This window comes from Ochotona curzoniae, unplaced genomic scaffold (assembly GCF_017591425.1).
Source record: "Ochotona curzoniae isolate NIBS_2020 unplaced genomic scaffold, NIBS_Ocur_1.0 contig_1274, whole genome shotgun sequence".
Taxonomy (NCBI): domain Eukaryota; kingdom Metazoa; phylum Chordata; class Mammalia; order Lagomorpha; family Ochotonidae; genus Ochotona; species Ochotona curzoniae.
In genome coordinates, this window is record NW_024465023.1 from 15,797,443 (window position 1) to 15,818,052 (window position 20,610).

Consider the following 20,610-nt stretch of genomic DNA (forward strand, 5'->3'; position numbering starts at 1 on the left):
TTTTAACATATTATGAAACTTTTTAATGCCATGATTAAATTCAAGCATTATTGGCCATTTCAATGTCACTTTAAAACCGATAACCCAAAAGATGTTTCTTGAAAATGAGTGATCAGTTGCAACTCAACCATAGTAAGCAGCAAGTATTTGATTATTGTGATTCTGGATTACATTTTTATAGTCCTGCAGCAGGAAGGAAACAGCACATTTTGTGTATCACCCATAATACAAAGGTGAAAGCGGAAATCCCCGACTTTCAGGTCAGACAGCAGGGGTAGGAGAGAGAGTGTATGCACGCACGCTTGTGTGTATGTGCACGAAACTGAACACAATCAATTTAGATGCCTGAGTTGATTTATTCAGCTAGAAAGACATGACCTTTCCCCAGTTTTCAGAAAAAGGGCTTTAGTGTAAACACTATAGAATCCATGAAAAATGAAGACATTAATGTCATAAACAGAGCAAAGGCTGTTCTGCTTACCAAGAAAGGCACACTAATTTGTAATAGCATCCAAAGGACAACAAAATTTCCAGTGCCTAACCACTCTCACAGTTTGCGAAAATTCTGCCATGCCACATCTTATACACTCACCGACCGTTTGCAGAGAGTAAGGTTTGTTAATCTGACAGCAGTGCCACGGCACATCTCTCAATGCAACTGACACACTCCTTAGTTATCTGATACAGTTGTGAAGGTCAGGGTGGGGTGGGAAAGGAAATGTATTATTTTGCTCATGGCAAGTTTTCAAAATTTGATTCTCTATGAGTAGGAGCTTGCTCTACCAGCAAAACTACATCACAGTGTTTTTTCAAAAGATAGTGGAATTGAGAGGAGTTTGTGTTAGGAAGAAATCAGGAGGAAATAATGATTCTCCACCTGCCCCGACACCTTTCTCTCACATCAATGTAATATTAATACAACGAGAACAGATTCAGTGTAGTTCACAAATATAATACTAAGAATAATAATGTATTCCTTTCACCTATCCCTTTGCTTCTTTTGTTCCTTCCTTCTTTTTTAGTTTTTTTTTCTTAGAGAAATTGTTTTTAATTAACATTACAGTCAGGACTTTATACTCCACAAATAAAAGAGAACAAGTAAAAACTAAACAGCAGTAGTACAGGAAAAGACTATACACAATAATCAAGTGGAATGTTTTTTTCACATCCCTAAAAGGCTTCAAGAAAGGGGTTTTCTGGTTGTTAAACATTTTACCATTTTTAAATTTAATTTTATTATTTTTTAATTGGAAAGTCAGATATACAGAGAGAGGGAGACAGAGAGAAAGATCTTCCATCCAAGGATTTACTCCCCAAGTGACCACAATGGCCAGAGCTGAGCCAATCTGAAGCCAAGGAGCCAGGAGCTTCTTCCAGTCTCCCACATAGGTGCAGGTTCCCAAGGCCTTGGGCCGCACTTGACTGATTTCCCAGGTCACAAGCAGGGAGCTGGATGGGAAACAGGGCAACCAGGATACAAACCAGTGTTCTCATGGGATCCTGGTGCATGAAGGCAAGAACTTTAGCTGCTAGGCTGCCACGCCAGGCCCTAAGCCATTTATCTTAAGATGAAGATAGTTCCTCCTATGTTAACATCCTTTAAAACTGTGGGTAGGGGTGGAAATTTGGCACAGTGGTTAAAACTCGGCTCAGATGTCCGTACCCGATACAGAAGTACCCTAAGTTTGAGTTCTCACTTTTTGTTTCCAACTCTAGCTTCTGGCTGATGCACACCTGGGAGGCAGAGGTGGTAAGTATCTGGGTCCCTGCCACCCACATGGGAGAGACCCAGATAGAGTCTCCAGATTGACTACTGGCTTCTGCTTGGACCAGCCCCGACTGTCGCAGGCACATGGAACACCAACCCCTCTGCCATTACTCTTCCAAATAAGTGAAGTTTTCAACAAACCTGTAGTATAACAGCTCAGGAAATGACATAATCAAGACTCAAGGCATTCCCACCACCACAACACGGATCGCTCCTGTCGCCAGCCTTATAGCCACACTCACTCTATTCTAACACTCTCCCACTGTTAGCAGTGGCTCTAGCCGCATTTTTCTCTGTGGCCCATCACCACTCTGTGTCCCCCTACAGTGAGAAGAGGAGGTCCAACCAGCACTCATGGGAGGCGAGCTCAAAATAAGGAAACACAAGCTTCACAACTGAATCCAGAGAGAAGCAAGATGGCCTATTTTCCTTCTCTGAAACTTAAGTTTCGTATGTACTTTTCCTCCGAGTTTCAATTCTACACCTACGCTGCAAATATTGTTTTAAAGTATGGCTTCTACTCTATTTTAGGAGATTCTACTAACAAGACGCTTGGTTTTTGATAAGACCCCTTCAATCGTCAAGCAAAACTAGAAAATTAATTACTTGGCATCTGAACAACTGTGGCAAAATGGCTTTCTCTTGACGTTGCTGCACAATGGGAGACTCTAGAATGTACAGCACTGGGAGCTTGTTCAACATGCAGAACCCGAGGCCCCAGCACAGAGCTGCAGAAGCTGCCCAACTGCCAGTGAAGCCTAACAAGCTCTCCACGTGCCTCCCATGCCCATTGAAGTTTGAGGGGCACTCTTCCACAAGAAAAGTCCACTCGCTATTCTTTTTTCCAAATAAGAAAGTAAATTAATGACCCATACCAGTAAATGGGATTACTTAAAATGAGAAGATGAAAATGATGTTAGTTTTTTTTTTTTTTTTTTAGTTCAATGTCAAAATAAAGGGTTCCCGTTTTGGGGTTTCCGTCTATTATTCACTACATGGCCCCATCAGTCCATTTTCCAGGTCTCAGCACAACTCTGTGCACTATGAGACCGGCTTTGGTAATACAACCACAGGCCATGTTTACATTCAGTCCTATAATTACCACTAAACTGCTTGTCTACCCACCACATTTTCTCTCAACTTTCTAATATGAAAGCGTGGTTCTCAGATGTGAGATAAATCTACAGAGACTTGCTAAGTCTCCAAGGAAACATCCAGAAACAGAAGAGTGAATTTGGTTACCCTCTCAGCATGTCTACATTGACAGTCACCAGTGAAAAACATCTACAAGTCGTAACTATCAGCGTAGCAGGCTGGTTCCAGACAGGTTCTGGGACGAAGTATCTCTGTAACTGCCAATCAGAATTACACCTTCCTCTTTCTCTGACAAATTGGCAAGAAAATCTTACTGTGTAGAGACTCAGCCAATACTATCAGCCAACTAAACCGGCAGACATTTTACCACCCTGCATGCAAAACCATAACAAAACCACCTCGACTAAACAATGGCCTGTTTAAATGTTCTTATTTGCTTCCTGTCTCCCAGTAATAACTATAATGTACGTTCCTCTGGTTGCCAGGCAGGAGCAAAGAATCATCTTTCTGTGCCTTTGGTGTGTAGGGATCAAAACACTCAACACATTTACAGAAACTATTCTTTATGCTAAATCACAAGATCCCATGTGACTGGAAGGTGGCAGCAGCGAAGCCTGTTGGGAGCCAGTAGTCAGTAAAGGGGAGAACAACATCAATGAGCATTCATTGCGACCATCACTGCCACATCCACATTGGCTTTCTTTCTCTAGTAGATGAGACATCTGAGAATCAGGAGAACTTGCACTAAATCAGAGTGTCTAATGCAACTTACAGGCAAATTTCAGTCTTCATTCACTATTCCTCTTTTGGAAGAGTCAAGTTGAAGAGTACATGGGAAATGAACTATAAGTTAAACATACCTTCAAAGTATTTAAGATGCTCAGGAAAGCAAAACAGGAATGTGGTAGAGGGGTGGGGAATGAGGTCATTATGTTAGTTGATAATGCAATGAAAAAAAAAAAGCTACTGTGTCTCTTGCCCTGTAAAGATTATAACTGCTATAATATTAGGGGTATGGCGCCAAACCTGCTCTTATATACTAACAAACGACCCTCCCTACAAGGACGTGGTGCATTATTTTAATAATATTATCTACTTCTGATCCAGCTCCCCGCTAATGGCATGGGAAAGCAGTGGAAGATGGCCCAAGTGCTTGTGCTACTGCCATCCATGTGGGAGACCTGGAGAAAGTTCCTGGCTTTCAGTCGGCCCAGTTCCAGTCATTGCAGTCATTTGGGGAATGAACCAGCAGATGCAAGATCTCTATGTTTCTCCTTCTGTCTCTGTAACCCTGCTTTCAGATTTTAAAAAGGAAGGAAGGAAGGAAGGAAGGAAGGAAGGAAGGAAGGAAGGAAGGAAGGAAGGAAGGAAGCCAGTATGTCATATTTGGAAGACAAACTTTCCCACCATCCCAGCTACATGTACATTATGTTAATGTAGTATAATGGTAAGTGGAATAAACCATTTTTTATGCCCTTAATCTGTGCCAGGCACTGTGCATTAGAGATTTTATCTCATTCAACTCTCATATCCACTACCATGGGCAAGAACCATTACCATCCTCATTTTGCAGATGAGTAAAGCAAGACTGAAAAAAGCTAAGTGACTTTCCCCAAATCATATACACAGCCGGCAACTCAGCAAGAATCAAATAGGAGTCTGGCTGCAACGTCAGTGCTCCTGACTTCTCCCGGTTCAATGTTCCAAGGAGGAGGACATATGGGTAAAAAGAAAACACCTCTACTGCATGTTGATGGATGCTGCTGCTCCAAATGACTTTCCGAGGTTCTGTTATGCCAAAGGTCTTGCTCCTACATATCACTCAGTGCCTGCCATAAATGAGAGAATCTAGCAGATGCCAGATACACTTGGCACATCACAAAATGGCAGTCTAATGACACATATGGGAGCTCTGTGGGGATGTCCAGGAAAAAGCCAGAAGTTGCTTTATTCACCAATGAGAAGTGAAGGAGGTTTCAAAGTTGGATTCATAAGAAAATTCCAGTAGAAACAGATGTTCCCTTAGCTAAGACAAGAAGCTGTCACTACTGTATCACTCTAACGAAACTCTCAAATAATAATTCTCAAATAAGAGAATGGGCTTCTAGAATGGCAATAGTACCTTGCACCAGTTTTGCTAAAATACCCATGTTATATCAGCTAAGTCCAGAATCTGGAGATAATGGCTAAGTTCCCCCTAGGAATTTATCAGTAGTTGGCCCAGAATATACAGAATCTTGAAGACACTGGGAGAACAGAATTTTATCTTAGTGACAAAGCAAATTGACCCACTGGCTGAATAGCTGCAGGTAAACTAAGTAGCAGAGTTTTGCCCTTTCTTTCACTTCACTATACATTTCTTTAACCATTGAAGAACATGGGTAGCCTTCACATGCAGTTGTTTCGTGTCTTCAACATATTTTTTTGCAAAGCAGAGTGTACAATCGCTTTCCCTCACAACTGAAATCTCACTTTCTTCATTTCAACTAGGTACCATATTTCAAATTTCTTTTAGCCCTGCTTTTTTTTTTCCCCCTTTCACGTTTCTATGAGCATCAGGATGTTGACAGTGAGTTGGACTGGAGTTGCTGATTTCCTTTCCTATGACAGTGAACTCCCTAAAATAAAGGCCACCCTCCTAGCAGAAGCATATGCTGTCTGTCAAGTCTACTCCCCTCTTCCTGCCAAAGACTGGCATCCAGCTGCGAGTAATTTTATGTTTAGATGGAATGTTAAGCAGAAGAAAGACACTTGGAAAGAAAAAAAGCCAACATTCTCTGTCTGAAACAAGCATCGGGGTTAACAGGAACCGTTTGCCAAACCTTCGTGACTGTGCCTGGGAGGTTCTTGCCGCAGGAGGTAGAACGCGAGGCTGATCTGAATGACAGATTTCTTTTGTGGAAGAGAGCAGCCTCAAGTGCCTCTTGCAGGCAATCGAGGACCATAAAGGAAGATCCTTGACTCCCTCTTGGATTCCCATTACTAACCTATTTGTCTTCATTTCACAGAAATACAGAAGTTTTTGCAAATATTCACCACTGGTGCCATGAAGGGCTGGGAAGAAGCAGATACCTTCTGGTTAACTTTGGTGGCGGCCATAGTCAGATTGTGTAGATCCTGGGCATTGCAATCAGTTTCGTTCATGCAGCAACTTGGGGGAATGCCGTGCTCCAGGAAGTAGGGGCTGGTGCTCCAGTTGGTGTAGTTCTGCACACCACAGCAGCTCAACTATTAACAAGGGAAGGGAAAATATCAAGAAGTAGAATAACAAAATGCTTCATTCACTCTCTTTCAACTCTTTAAAACAGGCCAAGTCTCTAAGATAGTATGTACAGGTGAGTCAAGATAAACTGAACCTCCACTGACAATTACGTGCACATCCAGGGAAAGTCAAACAGGAACATTAGTCTACATTACTCATCTGGTGGCTTTATGTACACATCAACTAAATCATGACTGGGGGTTGGGGCAAGGGAGACAGCGGCAAATGATTGTTTTAAAAGCTCAAATGGTTTAGAAAAAGATAAACAAAGAGGAAAGGGGAGAAAGCGAGCTGGGGTTGGTAAGCTACAGTCCATTAGTCACCTGATTTTGTAAATATTTTTTGAGACACATCCATGCCTTTTGGTTTATATGTTATCTGTGGCTGCTTTTGTGCTGCAGCGGCAGGGCTGAACAGGTGTAACAGAGTGTGCATGGCCCTAAAAGCCCAAGATATTTACTTTGGGTGCAATTATGGAAAAGGTTTGCTGACTCCTGATGTGGAAAAAAAATTTTTTTAATGGGGCAAAAATATAATTAATCTGGGAATTAATCTGGGAATCTGGGTCTATAATATATACTTCTTATGGTATTCTTCGGATTTTGCTTTAAGAGGTGAATATTTTACCAAAATAAAATTGCAACCTACAAACATATCTTCTGAAGTAAAATAATCAACAGAACAAAACAAAGTCTAAAGCCAGAAACTTCCTCAGGCTGGTCACCCTTAGTGATGGCAAAGAACACTCTAGAGAGTGGTCTTTCTTGGCACAAAATACTTGGAGAATTGGCGCCTGGACAAGTACTGGGTGTTCACTCTCCAGAATGGAGATGAACTAAGAGATGGAGAATGACTATCAACAGCCGAGGTGACTGGCACAATCTACCAAGTAGCCCACAAGGAAAAGCCAGCTCCCAGCCTGACCTCTTGTTCTGGAACTTACGCTGCGCTGCACATGGTCCACTGCCCGGCTCCTCTCATCATTGCCATTGTAATTCTGCATGGCATCCGTGTAAGTCCTGAGGAAGGTGTCCTTGATCTACGGAAGACAAGGAGAAATGTGGTTGCAATCCACAGCACAGCACAGCACAGCTCAGCTGACTCACATTCATACCAAATTCTCCATCGCTGAGACAAATTAGCTCAGAAAATTCACCAAGGGTGGTATTAGCTAAGGAATGTTCTGATTCCAGAAACCTGGCCAGTTAAGCAATCCACTAAAGAGCGACTAGCTGCTTTTTCTGCAAGGGCTATGAGGGGGAGCTGTCAAATCTCAGGCATGAATTTGCTAGGGATTTTCTTTGAACTGATCATGTCCATCGTTCTTTCCAGAATTTGTTCTGCCATCATACAGAACACTGATTAATGACAGGCCACTGTGGCAACAGAAAGACTGATGCTTTGTTCAAGAATCAATCCATTTCTAATAACACAGCCATGAAGCAAACACTCACTTACCTGTCTTTATTATGTGAGGGGAAATGCTGAAGGAAAAGAACTTTTCTTAATAATAAATGGTTAATAAAACCCTTTCTCCTTCTTTGGGAACATATTAGATCTTGGAATAATCTTCAATTTCTGTTCCCCTGGAATCTAATGAAAACAAAGTGCCAGGAGCCAGCACTGCGGCTTAGTGAGTTAAGCCACCACCTGCAATGCTGGCATTCCATAAGGATGCCAATTCAAATCCCAGCTGCTCCATTTATAATCCAGCTCCCTAATAAAGCAGCTAGGAAAACAGCAGAAGATGACCCAAGTATTTGGGCCTCTGCTGCCCATGGGGAGACTAGGATGGAGTTTCAGCTCTTTGCTTTATTCTCATCAAGCCCCAGCTGTGGTAGCCATTTCAGAGTGAATCAGCAGATGGGAGAGCTCTCCCTCTAGCTCTGCCTTTCAAATAAACAAGTAAAACTTTCAAAATAGAACATGTCAGGTATATTACCAGGCAAGCTGTCTTATTATTATAAAAATTGACCCCTAATTGGACCACTAAGAACCCTTACATGAAGTACAGTCACAGCGGCAGGCAAGAAGAAAGAAGGCAATGGCTCACATAGCAGTGAGTGAGGCTGCTGCTGCTGTCCCCAGTGTACTGAGATTGAGAATATGATGTGTGTATGTGTGTGTGTGTGTGTGTGTATGCTCACAGGTTTGCATGCTTGTGTGTTCAGGAAGAGGAATGAACAAATGATGCCACCTGGAATCCTGTCTCCAGTCCTGTGAAAACTAGCACAGTAGGAAGAGGGTGGGAAGCATGTATGAGTTCCCTGGAAGCCCCACCAAGCACAATAGCAAGCCTTGGTAACAGATGATGCTGGGTTTTCCAGAGCCACAGCAATCCTCTGCCTCGGTGTGTTTTCCATTGTAATTTTTATCAACTTTTCAACTGGTTTTACCACACTTGTGGGGTGCACACAGATTTATGAAGCAGCAAGACAACTAGTTCGGGGCAATTGATTCTACAGTTTCAGAAAGCTGTTATGCTGGCACGCATTTGTGTCCAGTTGAAGCAACTATTGTTAAAGGAGCATCTAATGAATACTAAAAGGCACTGCTTTGGAACAGGAAAGAAGATCATTTTGTCCAACAGTAGAGACGTTGACCAATTAAGATCTCAAGTTCAGTGACGTTCCTGCAGTTAGAATTTCATTGTAAGCGCAGGTCATTAGGAAAATTAAGCCTTGAACTGAATTTCTCTACTCACCTCATGACGAAACACAAAGCCTGAAATGCCAGCGACGAGCTCAGCCAGGAACACCAGGGACAGGAACATGGCATACTGAGAATTGAGTGGACAAGTGCAAAGTCAGACATGTCAGGAGTAAAAGGAGGGCTATTTCTGCCAAGAATCAGACAAGTCCTGATGCTCCCTATGCACAGAAGACTCAGAAGACATTTAAAATGTTCTCCAGGTTTCCTTGCCTGAACCTCAACATAGGTTTGTGTTGTTTTAACAAACATAGTGCTTTGGAAGGGGCATGCTGAGGAGAGCTCATCAAATGAATGTGCCTTTTCCCTTGCCTGAATCAGAGAAAATCTGGAAAGACCTTACACAACGAAGGCATATTCAACTACTTTGGAACACTAGAAACTTTGAGGGGGCTGGTGTTGTGAAATGTTTAGTTAAGTCACCGCCCATGATGCCAGTATCCCATGGGGAGTCCCAGTTGCTCTGCTTCCGATCCAGTTCCCTACTTACGTGCCTGGAAACTCAGGGGAAGATGACCCAAATGCCTTGGCACCTTGTCTCCCTTGTGGGAAACTCTGATGCAGTTCCAGGCTCCTAGCTGTAACATGTCTCAGCCGTGGCCATTCTGCTCATTTGGAAAGCAAACCAGCAAAGATGTTCTCTGTATGGCTCTCCCTCTCCATCTTTGTAGCTTTATCTTTCAAACACATACAATGAATCTTTAAACAAAGAAACTTGGAGCGAGAGCAAAGTCTGCTTTAACAGTCACAAGACAGCTCTGTCCTTTCTGGGTGAGGGGCAAAGGGGGCGATTCTATGGCCATCTGGCATGAACTCACCCTGTAGCCCACTGTATTAGCAAACAGTTCAGTTCTTGTGAAGACTTCTTTTCCCTTTTGACCACAAGCCTGCCTACTTCTTATTTCCACCTGATGGTGTTAGTTCTGCTTTCAGGGCCTATAAGAACAGCCCAGGCTCTGGTACATATGTTCTGCACTCGGCCAAGATGTGAATTTGCTGTTTCGCTTTACTTGAAAAAACTTCTCCCATTTGCTTAACTATTTCTCATTGAAAATGGTTAGCTACAACGCAGCATTGTTTCCCTCCCCCAAGGGACCAGACACCAGATCCATATGGGAGCTGCCCCCAAACATACCCTCTTCAGCTTCCCGTGAGCATACCAGCATCTCTTGTTTTGGACACTGCATGGAATTTAGAGTTGTGATGTTTGCAAGCATCTAAAGCACTTAGTGCTTCTCATCTTGTCCTGCCTGTACTTCCCAAGGTGACTGTGTTGGAGTTTGTATGTGTGTGCATGTGTGTGTGTACATGTGCAAACAATACACATGCGCATCAAAGTACAGCATATTACATGGTCCTTATGAGACATTAAGGTTTTCTATTTCTGTGACTTTGAAAAGCAGATAAAAGGAAGGAGAATTGATTCCTTCCCTACAAGGCATATGTCTTACTGTCTGCTACTTCTCATCTCAAAATGAAATACAACAGTTCTGAATGTTTGCAGTGACCTTAAATGGTGCTGTGGAATTTGAATAGACTGCACATGGCCACATTACCTACCTGTAAAGGGCACATATGTCTTTGTAAAGTATTCACAAGTATGCAGAACCATAAGTTACTTTTCTCAGCTAGTGGCAAATATGTTACAAAGTACTGGCTTAAATTACCAGCATCTTTCTAAATATTACCCAAATTCTCTGCAAACAAAGCTTAGGCACTCAAGCATGAAATGTCTAGTTTGATGAGAATGCCCTGTGAATGCTATTTCTGTTTCTCTCAACTTTCTACAAAATGCAAGTAGGAGGCAGGGAATGACTGGCAGCAGGCAAAGGCAGTTTGTCTCTGCGGTCAGAAGTCGTCCTAGGATTGAGTTCCAACTTTATTACAGACCCAGGAAAGAGGCAATCTCTCTGAGCCTCCATGAGGTAGAGTTGTGTTCAGCTGTTTTGTAATTAATGAGGTTAAACGAAGACGTTAGAATGCTGGCTTCACAATCACATCACTTCCACCATCATCAGCCAGATCAACACTTTTCTTTCTCTGGCAAGCTTTGTGCCTCCAGGAGTTTTACCTACACAAGGCCATGACCAAAAGCCCACTGGGAAAAGCTTATAATAAATACAGGTGGTAGTAGCTAGAATGTTCTCGCAAATGCTAACACTAGACAAAAAAAAGGGGGGGTATGTGTGGGGCCTTTAAAAAGTTCATGGAAAATATATACTACTATTATTTGTTATAGCTAGACATGGATTTCAAACATTTTTTGTAAATTTTTCTTTTAACAAGGCAACAAGACTCTGACAGAGTCTACCTTCCCCTTTCATGCAATCTGATTTCTGCAACACATCATTTAAAATCACCTTTCTTTTTTTGGTTTAATATCTTGCTAACTTTTCTTTAGGGACTCCTTCAACATTAATCCTCACCAGAGAACACCAACAGCGAATGAGGAATTGGATTACTGGTCTACCAAGGTAGACCACCACAGTAACAGCCTTTAACAGTCTCTCCTTACTTTTCGGGAAGCATCATTGTTTTATCTATCTTCTTAAGAGTATGGGAACCCAGCATGAATCCTGATGACCAATACTTGGCCCTGTGTCAAACTTCAGGTTGGAGAAGCTCTGCCTTAGCTCAGCTTCCACAGCCCTGAGCCACGGAGCACAGACTTCGACAACAACATGCACAAGCACACATGCGGGGCCAGGCTCAAGAAGGCAGGAAGCATTTCTCCGAAGGAGGACTTGGAGGTGAAAGCTGCTCATGTCCAGGATGGGATGCTGCTTTGCTCACCAAAGCCACACATCACACACTAGAGGAGATTTCTAAGAGTTCAAAAATGGACACGGGACATTCTGCCATGAGGATAAAAAAGGTCTATTGGAGTTAGCTGGCCTATCCATTGCCATCATCTACCTCAAGAGACAGGCACTGGATTTATCGTACCAGATTTTATTTGTAGTTGTTCTTCCTTCCAGAGGATTAGGTGAGGGTCCAGACTAAAATTAGAATCAGTGAATATTAAGGTCTTACCTGTGGCTTGAAGCATGATTTCATCTTCACCTGCTTTATACTTAGGCAAATAAAATAGAGGCAGTATTGGGTTGTGACAAACTCACCAGCTTCAGCATCCATGGGCTACCACGGCAGGTGGCAAAGCATCCAAACAGGCCAAAAACGACGATGGTGGTGCCGGTTCCGATGAGAACATAGGGAGCATTTGTGGAGTTCTCAGCAATAAGGGAGATGTAGGTGCCAAGTGTGAGCTTGCCCCAGACTCCGACGGCCAGCAGGATCACCCCAGTGATCTGCAAAAGAGAAGAGAGTGTGAAACCATGGCTGGCAGTGATGGGACTTGACAGAGAGCAGCGTGGATTATCAGACTCAAGTTTCCAGGAGCAAGAGGGTACTGGTTGTAGGCTTCCCTAAACAATAGGAGATGTCAGAGACCATTAAGTAAAACCACCGTAGGGTAAAGACATTTTGTTTTTTACAATTAGATCTTCCCATTTAGAATCCCATATACAGCTACTGTGCTCAAGCCAACAATAAAGTATAAAATGGAAAAAAAAAAAAGAACAGTTGCTTAAACAGTATATCACAGGGTAAAGCTGGATTTAACTTCGAGAAGAATGTGAGTCTCCCTCTTTGATGGCATATGTGTCTGCTATATAGGGAAATCCTGTGCTATGCTGTAAGGAATCAGTGATTCTGTTTGACTATAATCGTAACCTCTTTCTAGAAGCGATATATCCCACACAGTTGGAATGCCCCATTCAAGTGCCTTCTCATTGACAATGCTTTATTCAAAATAAAACAGCAGAAGAGTCTGCACAGTTCCTGGAATTAGCTGTAATGTGATTTGTCAAATTGCATTGATCAGTCTAAAGGAAATCTCTACTGTGTGTTTAAACTCGCGAACCTTTCATCAATCAGGCCCTTGCTTCCAGAGAATAGACTCAGGGCCAATGCTGTGCCTTATTCACCACCCCCACTACAGGCTACACATTCTAGTAGCTTGGGCTGCAGAAGCCACAAGTTGCAGTCACTGTGTCTCTGACATACCCCAGGGAGTCCGTCCTTCAGTTGATCAACATCTTAGTGCAATTTTTCAAGTCAAATATCTCAGATCCTTGTCCAGTTTGCCTCCTCCAGTGAGCACACAAGATGAAATGCAACATGATACAAATCAATGCCAACCTTGCCAAAGTGCCCCCTGCCAATCAACACATTGTCCCTCAATGTCTGAAAGTGAGTAGCACAAAACACATGCGATAGCATCAATCAAATGACCGGGCTACAGAAGATGCTCAGGCCTCTCTCCTTTATACCCTGAAAATACTTCCTGGACTTTGCAGCCACAAAGTTTCAATATCCTATTTTTCATCCATGTAAGAATCAGAATTGACCCTATATTCTTCCCACATTAGCACAGGATAAGCTCTACTTATTTGAGTGGGAAGTTCGACAAAAACAAGATACTGGTATTCACCACAGCCCACAGCCCAAACAACAGTCTCGTGACTGTGTAGAAACATCAGCAATAAAGACAGAAAGAAGTTTTAAATGACAAAATTGAGGAACTACTGCTACTCGTATTCGGCAAAGTTGAATGATCATGATGCAGTCGTGAGGAAAAAGAATTTGACACTAATATGGTTGCGAGACGGTGGCCTAGGGCAGGTTGACTGCCCTTGAAAGTTCCTATTGCAATGGTCTTAGTGATTTCAGAAACCCAAGAATGAACATATGGCCAAGAGTTCAAAGTCCTTTGCTGACACCTGGTGGTTGCTAGAAAAAAGTACCTTCTTAAACAACCTCTTCTGTAGCACTTATCCAGGAAAAAAAACAAAATGCTTTTTTATCTGTTCGAGTCAAAATTCAAGCATCAACACTTAAGTCATCAGGGGCAAGAATGCCACAAAGGCTATGTACAAATGTACAGGGTTATCTTGTGTTAATTCCTATAATCATGTCAGATATAGAGTAAATGCTTGTTATTCATCAGCCACAGAATACATTTCATTGCTCTGGGTCTTACATTCTGCATTTCATAAAGCATAGGCTGTCAAGTGCCACATTCTTGCAAAACTCCTACATCGGGTAAATACTATGTAGTAATTTAAAATGGAATCAAAGAAAAATCTTCCCATACTTTCTACCACACTATTATCTGTTTAAAGCTGTAAATTTACAATGAAATAGAACCGAACAAAAAATAAGAATCCAGTTAAACAAATTGTTGTTTAAGCTGAATAGAAGCCACATATGGAGAAGTGTGGTATCATCGGCATGCTCCTGAAACTTCAATAACACTTTAAAGATGTCCTGAGCAGCTGTGCTGTATGTATGATTGATGAGCATTACAGGAATGCGACTGCTTTCAGAAAAACATAAGCTACTGATCAAGTATGAGAATCTGATCATGGGGTGGGTGGGTATTTAGTCTAGCAGTTAACATGCTGCTTGGGACACACACATTCCATAATGAGGTGCCTGGGTTGCGGCTTTAGCTTCACTCTAATTCCAGCTTCCTGCAAATGAGCACCCTGGGAGGCAACAAGTAGATGATGACTCAAGCACTTGAGTCACTGTCATTCATGTGACAGACCAAAACCAAATTCTGAGCTCCTGGCATCTGCCTGGCCCAGCCCTGGCTGTTGTGGGCATTGTGAGAGTGAGCCAGGATATGGAAGATTTATTTCTCCCTCTATGTGCTTCTCAAATTAAAAAATAATAGTAATAAATGTTAAGCGTCACTCCTTAAATAAGTCAGATGCCAGTGTCATGGTGCATGCTATTAAACCACTGCCTGTGACTCTGGAATCAGATTGTCAGTGTTCTGGTTCAAATTTCAACTGTTCCACTTCTGATTCAACTTCCCTTAATGCACTCGGAAAAGCAACACAGGATGGCCCAAGTACATAGGTTCCTGCTTCCCACACGGCAGACCTGAATGGAGATCTGGGCTCCTGGCTTTAACCCGGCCATGTTCTGGCTGTTGCAAGCATTTGAGGAATGTACTAAAGGAAGAAAGATCAACCTCAACTTCCCCTGGAAACCTGCCCCTCATGTCTTCACCGTGTCACTCCACCTTTAAATACATAAATACTTAAAAATAAGCAATCCATCCTCATGCAAAAGTTGTTTTGCACAAAAAGTGTACATGAAGCTTCCCCTCATGTAAAATACAAGGTCTACAAACCATTGGTTAAAATTGTTCATATAAGTTACACAATGCTGCAGTTTTTAAAACAAAGACTTTTTGCAGACCTCAGGGTCACGTTTTAAAGGATGTCAATGAGTGAAAACGAACATATCACTCTGCATACCATATTTCATGGAAGCAAAACTATCCAACATGCTGATCTTGCCCAAGTCAACAATCCTCTGAGGAACTCATTCTCCTCTGAGTGATGTGGGAACTCCTAGCAGCCATGTGCTAACAATCTAACGATGACTCCCAGTGGAATGCTTTTCACCAGTGTCGTTATCGTCATACTCAAACACCCCTGGTGGACCAGATCTGTACTTGGAAGCCTGTACTTCACACAAGTAAAGTGTTTTGTATGTACCACAGCCCATCTCTCCCGTCATCTTTCTCACTGCCCTTTCTGTGCTCTGTACAGTCTCAAGAAAACTAAGCTGCTCCCTGCACCCATTTTTTGTCGCTTTCTTAAGTGTACTATGTAGTACACCTATGTCTTGCCATGCCGTATTCCACTCCCATGTATACCATGGAGTGTGACTCTTTGAAAGTAAGAGCTGTGCCCCTTGAACATAATCAATGCTCAGTGCATGTCTGCTCAATGAATGAATGAGCAGCCGATGGTGGAGTTAAGAAAGGGCAGGAAGTTTCGTGTGAGTCAGATACCTGCTATACCTGCTATACTTTCTGAACCACTGCAAAGATCTATTAAAATGATGATCTGGACCCGGCAGCATGGCCTAGCAATGGCTAAAGTCCTCGCCTTGAACGCGCTGGGATCCCATATGGGCACCGGTTCTAATCCCTTCAGCTCCACTTCCCATTCCAGCTCCCTGCTTGTGGCCCGGGAAAGGACGGCCCAAAGCTTTGGGACCCTGCACGCACGTGGGAGACCCGGAAGAGGTTCCTGGTTCCCGGCTTCGGATCGGCACAGCACTAGCCGTTGCGCTCACTTGGGGAGTGAATCATCGGACGGAAGATCTTTCTCTTTGTAGATCTGACTTTGTAATAACAATAAATCTTTAAAAAAAATAAACATGATGATCCACTGAGCAGGCTGGTAGTCTGGGAGAACAGCAATGAAAGGATGAATAAATGATGCAGCAGACAAGGGAAGAAACGGTTTGAACATAGTGCACCCTTGAATGGGGCCATATTTGGTGGTGGTGGTACCAACGAACATAGGTGAGTAGTAGAAAAAGTTGCCAGTGAGCTGAGAAAAAAAAAAAGCTACATGTCAAGGGCTAAAGATACATAAAACACAATAAACCATCACTCTTGCATTTTTCCTGCCATGAAAATGCATCCTACCAATTATAACAGACACTCGCCAAAGACAACAGTCTGCGTCAAGTGGATGCTTTTTTTTTTTCCTGTCAGCACACACTTAGTCACCCACGCACGCATCGTTTCAAACACCCACAGGAGAGACATTTCGTAAACATTTGGAAGTTCAAAGTGAGAAGCAGGGGACAGTTTCTTTTGACATCTTGGCTGCTTTTAGGTGCAATGAGTCAGTTCAGAGCTCACCAAAGCAATTTGTAGCTGAGCTCCTCAGAGACCTCCAACTGCTACACGGAGCATTAGAACCTGTTACCTTTCCCACAGCAGGGTTTCCTCCTTTCTCAAAAGAATCAGTTCCCAATGTGGGAACCTTGTGGTTTGAGAAGGAGACAGATCACAGACCAGAAAGAACGCACATAAGGGCCCCGGTAAAGCATCACCTCACATGTTCCCAGAGCAGCAAGTAAGGAGGCTCTGCCCTCTGCTCATTCCCACCAACTCATTTCTGTCTGTTTACCCACGGCTAAAAATTCATGGGTAGTGGATGGGTAGTGGAATACCCCAGCCACTACTCATTCAGGAATGATGACTAGGCTGAATAAAACCGTAACTGTAGTACTTGGGAAAGATCTGAACTAGAAAACCTTTTATGTAACTGGATATATTACCTTAAAATTACATTAAAAAAAAAGGCAGATAGGTTTGGGCGTACGTCAAGAGATATCTGAAATGGTCTAGGAGACACTGAGTCTCATTTTCATCTTAAGAGAGATAACTAGGGCAGCAGGCTGCAGACACAAACGATTTCCCTTGCTCCTTTCAGGTCAGTTTGGATAATCCCGGCAAGTCAAAAGCAACATGTAGAAGACATGCTGTATAGAAGACATCACAGGTAAAAGAAATCTCTAAGACATTGCATTGTAGGTTCAGGCCACGGTTCAACGATCCAAGCAGTTTACAGGTTAATTTATTCCTGGTGGCTATTCGCAGGGGCATTGGGAAGTATCCTGCCTCGACTCCAATGTTTCTGTAACTCCAAAAAAAAAAAAAAGATACAGAAATTCCATACTTGTCCCATTATACTTCAGACTGGAGGCAGAAAGGGACTCAATCTATTTAAAAGGGAGGCACATCTAAAAGCTCTGGACTGAAGATTAGAAGCTCGGGAACTCAGTTGCAGTTTTGTCACTAATCAGCTGTATGTCTTCGGACAGATCACCAAACCTTTCTGAGAATGGCCGAGAGACAACGGAAAGAATACCCACTGAGTTGCGCCCTTAACAGTTTCAGCAGTATTCTGAAAATCTACAAGCTCAGTGGCCTGAAAAAGTTTTATTTCTTGTATGAAGATGGCACTGTCCTCTTTACAGTACCAAGACATGTATTTTGGTGTGTTTCTTTCCAGGCAAGTATTTTGGCCAATTCAACCCATCTGCTCCATCATTTTTTATGTTTGTGTGTATGTGGGTGCACTGTATTCATATATGCATGGAAAAAAGTTCATGTTGCATGACTTGAGATTAGTCTCATGGAGAGGAACAGAGAAGTTAACAAGGTGCAGTGTGAGATTACTGTAAAAGTTGTTTTGTTCAGAGTATGAGGACCAGTAGGAAACACAGAGATGAGGCCCTGTTTTTGATTAGGTTTATGATGGCCAAAGGCTGCATAAATGACATGTTCAAAGGGCAGTTGAGGAAATGGAGCTGGAGTTGAGGACTGAATTGGAGCTGCAAATGAGGCCTGAAGCCAAAAGTGACAACTGGGGAAAAATGTGTCTCAGGAAACAGAAAGAGAGGCTGGTTAGGAAGGTCAAAGGATAAGGCTTGACAATGGCTGCCACTAGAACGTGGGGAGACAATTCAGGTTGAGCGGACAGAGAGGAGACTAAGAACAGTGGACAAGTCTGTGAAGGTAGCTGCCAATAGAATAAATAGGAGGCATGAGCAAAAGGAATTCTTGTCTCTTCTTAAGACTTATGGGAAATAGGGGCCAGAGCAATGGCTTAGTGGCTAATCCTCCCCTTGCAAGTGCAGGGATCCCATTTAGCTACTGGTTCATAATTCAGGCAGCTCCACTTCCCATCCAGCTCCCTGCTTGTGGCCTGGGAAAGCAGTAGAGGATGACCCAAAGCCTTGGGACCCTGCACCCACATGGGAAACCCGGAAGAAGCTCCTGGCTCTTGGCTTCAGATCAATTCAACTCTGGCCATTGGATCCATTTGGGGAGTGAACCAGCAGACACAAGATGTATCTCTCTGTCTCTCCTTCTCTCTGTAAATATATGTGTTTCCAATAAAAACATGTTTTTAAAAAAAGATGAGTGGGAAGCAAAAAACAAACACAATCCATTCACCCCTAGCTATGATCATAAACTGAAATGATGTTCTTGACTTACATGCCCAGGAAAACAAGATTATGGTTTATATTTAATGAGCATTAAAATCTATAGCTAAGTTACAGATTTCAAGTTTCAGGATCCAAGTCAAGAGCCTAAAGCAAGATGTCACAAACTGCAGCTCTTATGTGGAGCTTATTGGTCATCAGGGATCGATGGGGCTAACTGGTCACACGTGCTTTGGAAATAACTATACAGTCAGAAATTTCAGCTCCAGCTGTAAGTGCATCACAGGCTCTCCACATATGTAATAAAGTTGATTATTTCCTAGGAAACAGCTGCAGGCATGCCCTAAATCCAGTTAACAATGCTTCCTTCTCCTAGCTATCTGGGTATTATGACCACCACTAGGCTTGCATCTCTTACGTTACCTAAGTGCACCTTAGTCTGTCATCTTTAAACCGACAAGACTAGGTCCAGTGACATCTACAGGACCCCAACTGGTGCTAGAGTTCTTGGTATCTCTGAATTGCCCAACTGTCCTCAAAGGAGCCAAGATAAAACCCAACTATCAGCTAGTATGCCACACACATTTACTGGGGATTATATGAACTGAACTCTTTACTGACCAAAAGGAACTGTAGCTGAGGTTGCTCGAGCAAGTGGCTGGCTAGAGGCACAACACTCTTTAGTGCCCTAGACACCCCTGAAGAGGGGGAAACTGAACCATAGGTAGCACTATTTTCTGAAGTAGAAATAGGGTCTTAATATGACAAATATATTTGCAAATGGCCTATCACAAAAAAAAAATCAAGGATGTGCAGCTACTAAATAAGCATCACTTTATTAAGACAAAGCTTTTTCACTATTTGAATTACTACTAAGGCTATTCAAATGAGAACCAGGCAGCTCCACCTTATACTTAATTGCATTATTCAACGAACAAAGTCATAAAAATTTCCAAATATGCTTTAGAGACTCTGCATATCCCACTGCAGAATGAGAAAGAATAAGCATCCCTGATTTTGTTTCCCATTTCCTTTATATTGCCCAAAAAGATTTTGGATTTTTGGTCTCCTGCCCTTTAAAAAAAAAAATCCTCAGAGAAAGATCTGGGAGAAGAATAATACACTCTAGGTTTGTCAGGACATTGAGAAGTGTTTCATTGCATTAGGGAGGAATGTTGAGGGTTGATTATTCCAGGCCTCACGGCATTATCTATTACTTATCTATTTCTTATCAGCATCATTGGGTTCTCCTTGTTAAAACTTAATGCAAGAGATGGGTGTTCGATCTACACTAACAGGGAGCATATCACTCTAACTTGGAGTGCCCAGAACATGCGTAAGGAAGAAAAGACAGCCAGGAAATGGCTCACACCTCTGGGTTTCATGATGACCCAGATATATAAATAGATGTCATACAGGTGACTGCTTATTAGGAATTGAGGCCAGCAAAGCTACTTACTAGAAGACTTATGGACTTAGAAATCAGGAGCAGCTGTAGGGGCTAAAGTGACAGATGCTTAATGATTGGGAGATTCCATCTATGCCACACCTCCTCCATGAATTTCCCCAAGTTGATCTCACTTATATTTAAAATCTGCTGGCACAGCTACATGCAGCCAGAGGCCACATGAGCACAGTCAATGCCATGAACAGGTGGTCAAGCACCCCTGAAAGAGGACCAGTGGGGAGAAACTGACTCCTTTGCTTCCATTCTTCAAGAGACCAGAGCCATGCAAAGATAAATTCAATTTTGCACCAACAAGGAAAGATATTTTCTTTAAAAAGATGCTGTCTGACTACATTTATAAACAAGACTTACAATTGTATTACTGTGGGCTTCCAAGAAGTTTCTGCTGATCACATATTGACCCTGTTCTGTATTGTTACTTGTGTACACACCAAGGTACTAAGAGCCATGTTGGGGGGCGGGGGGATAAAGATC

General features: G+C 42.6%; 1 protein-coding gene across 1 annotated transcript in view; it reads right to left on the reverse strand.

Moving 5' to 3' along the window:
* Positions 1 to 20,610, reverse strand: part of TSPAN7 (tetraspanin 7) — a 106,116-nt gene that overhangs the window by 8,151 nt on the left and 77,355 nt on the right. Inside the window, exons 2-5 of the mRNA XM_040999960.1 lie at positions 11,954 to 12,142; positions 8,830 to 8,904; positions 7,069 to 7,164; positions 5,936 to 6,091 (exon numbers count right to left, since the gene is read on the reverse strand). Coding sequence (XP_040855894.1) covers positions 5,936 to 6,091; positions 7,069 to 7,164; positions 8,830 to 8,904; positions 11,954 to 12,142 — 516 coding nt within the window. The remainder of the gene's footprint in view (positions 1 to 5,935; positions 6,092 to 7,068; positions 7,165 to 8,829; positions 8,905 to 11,953; positions 12,143 to 20,610) is intronic.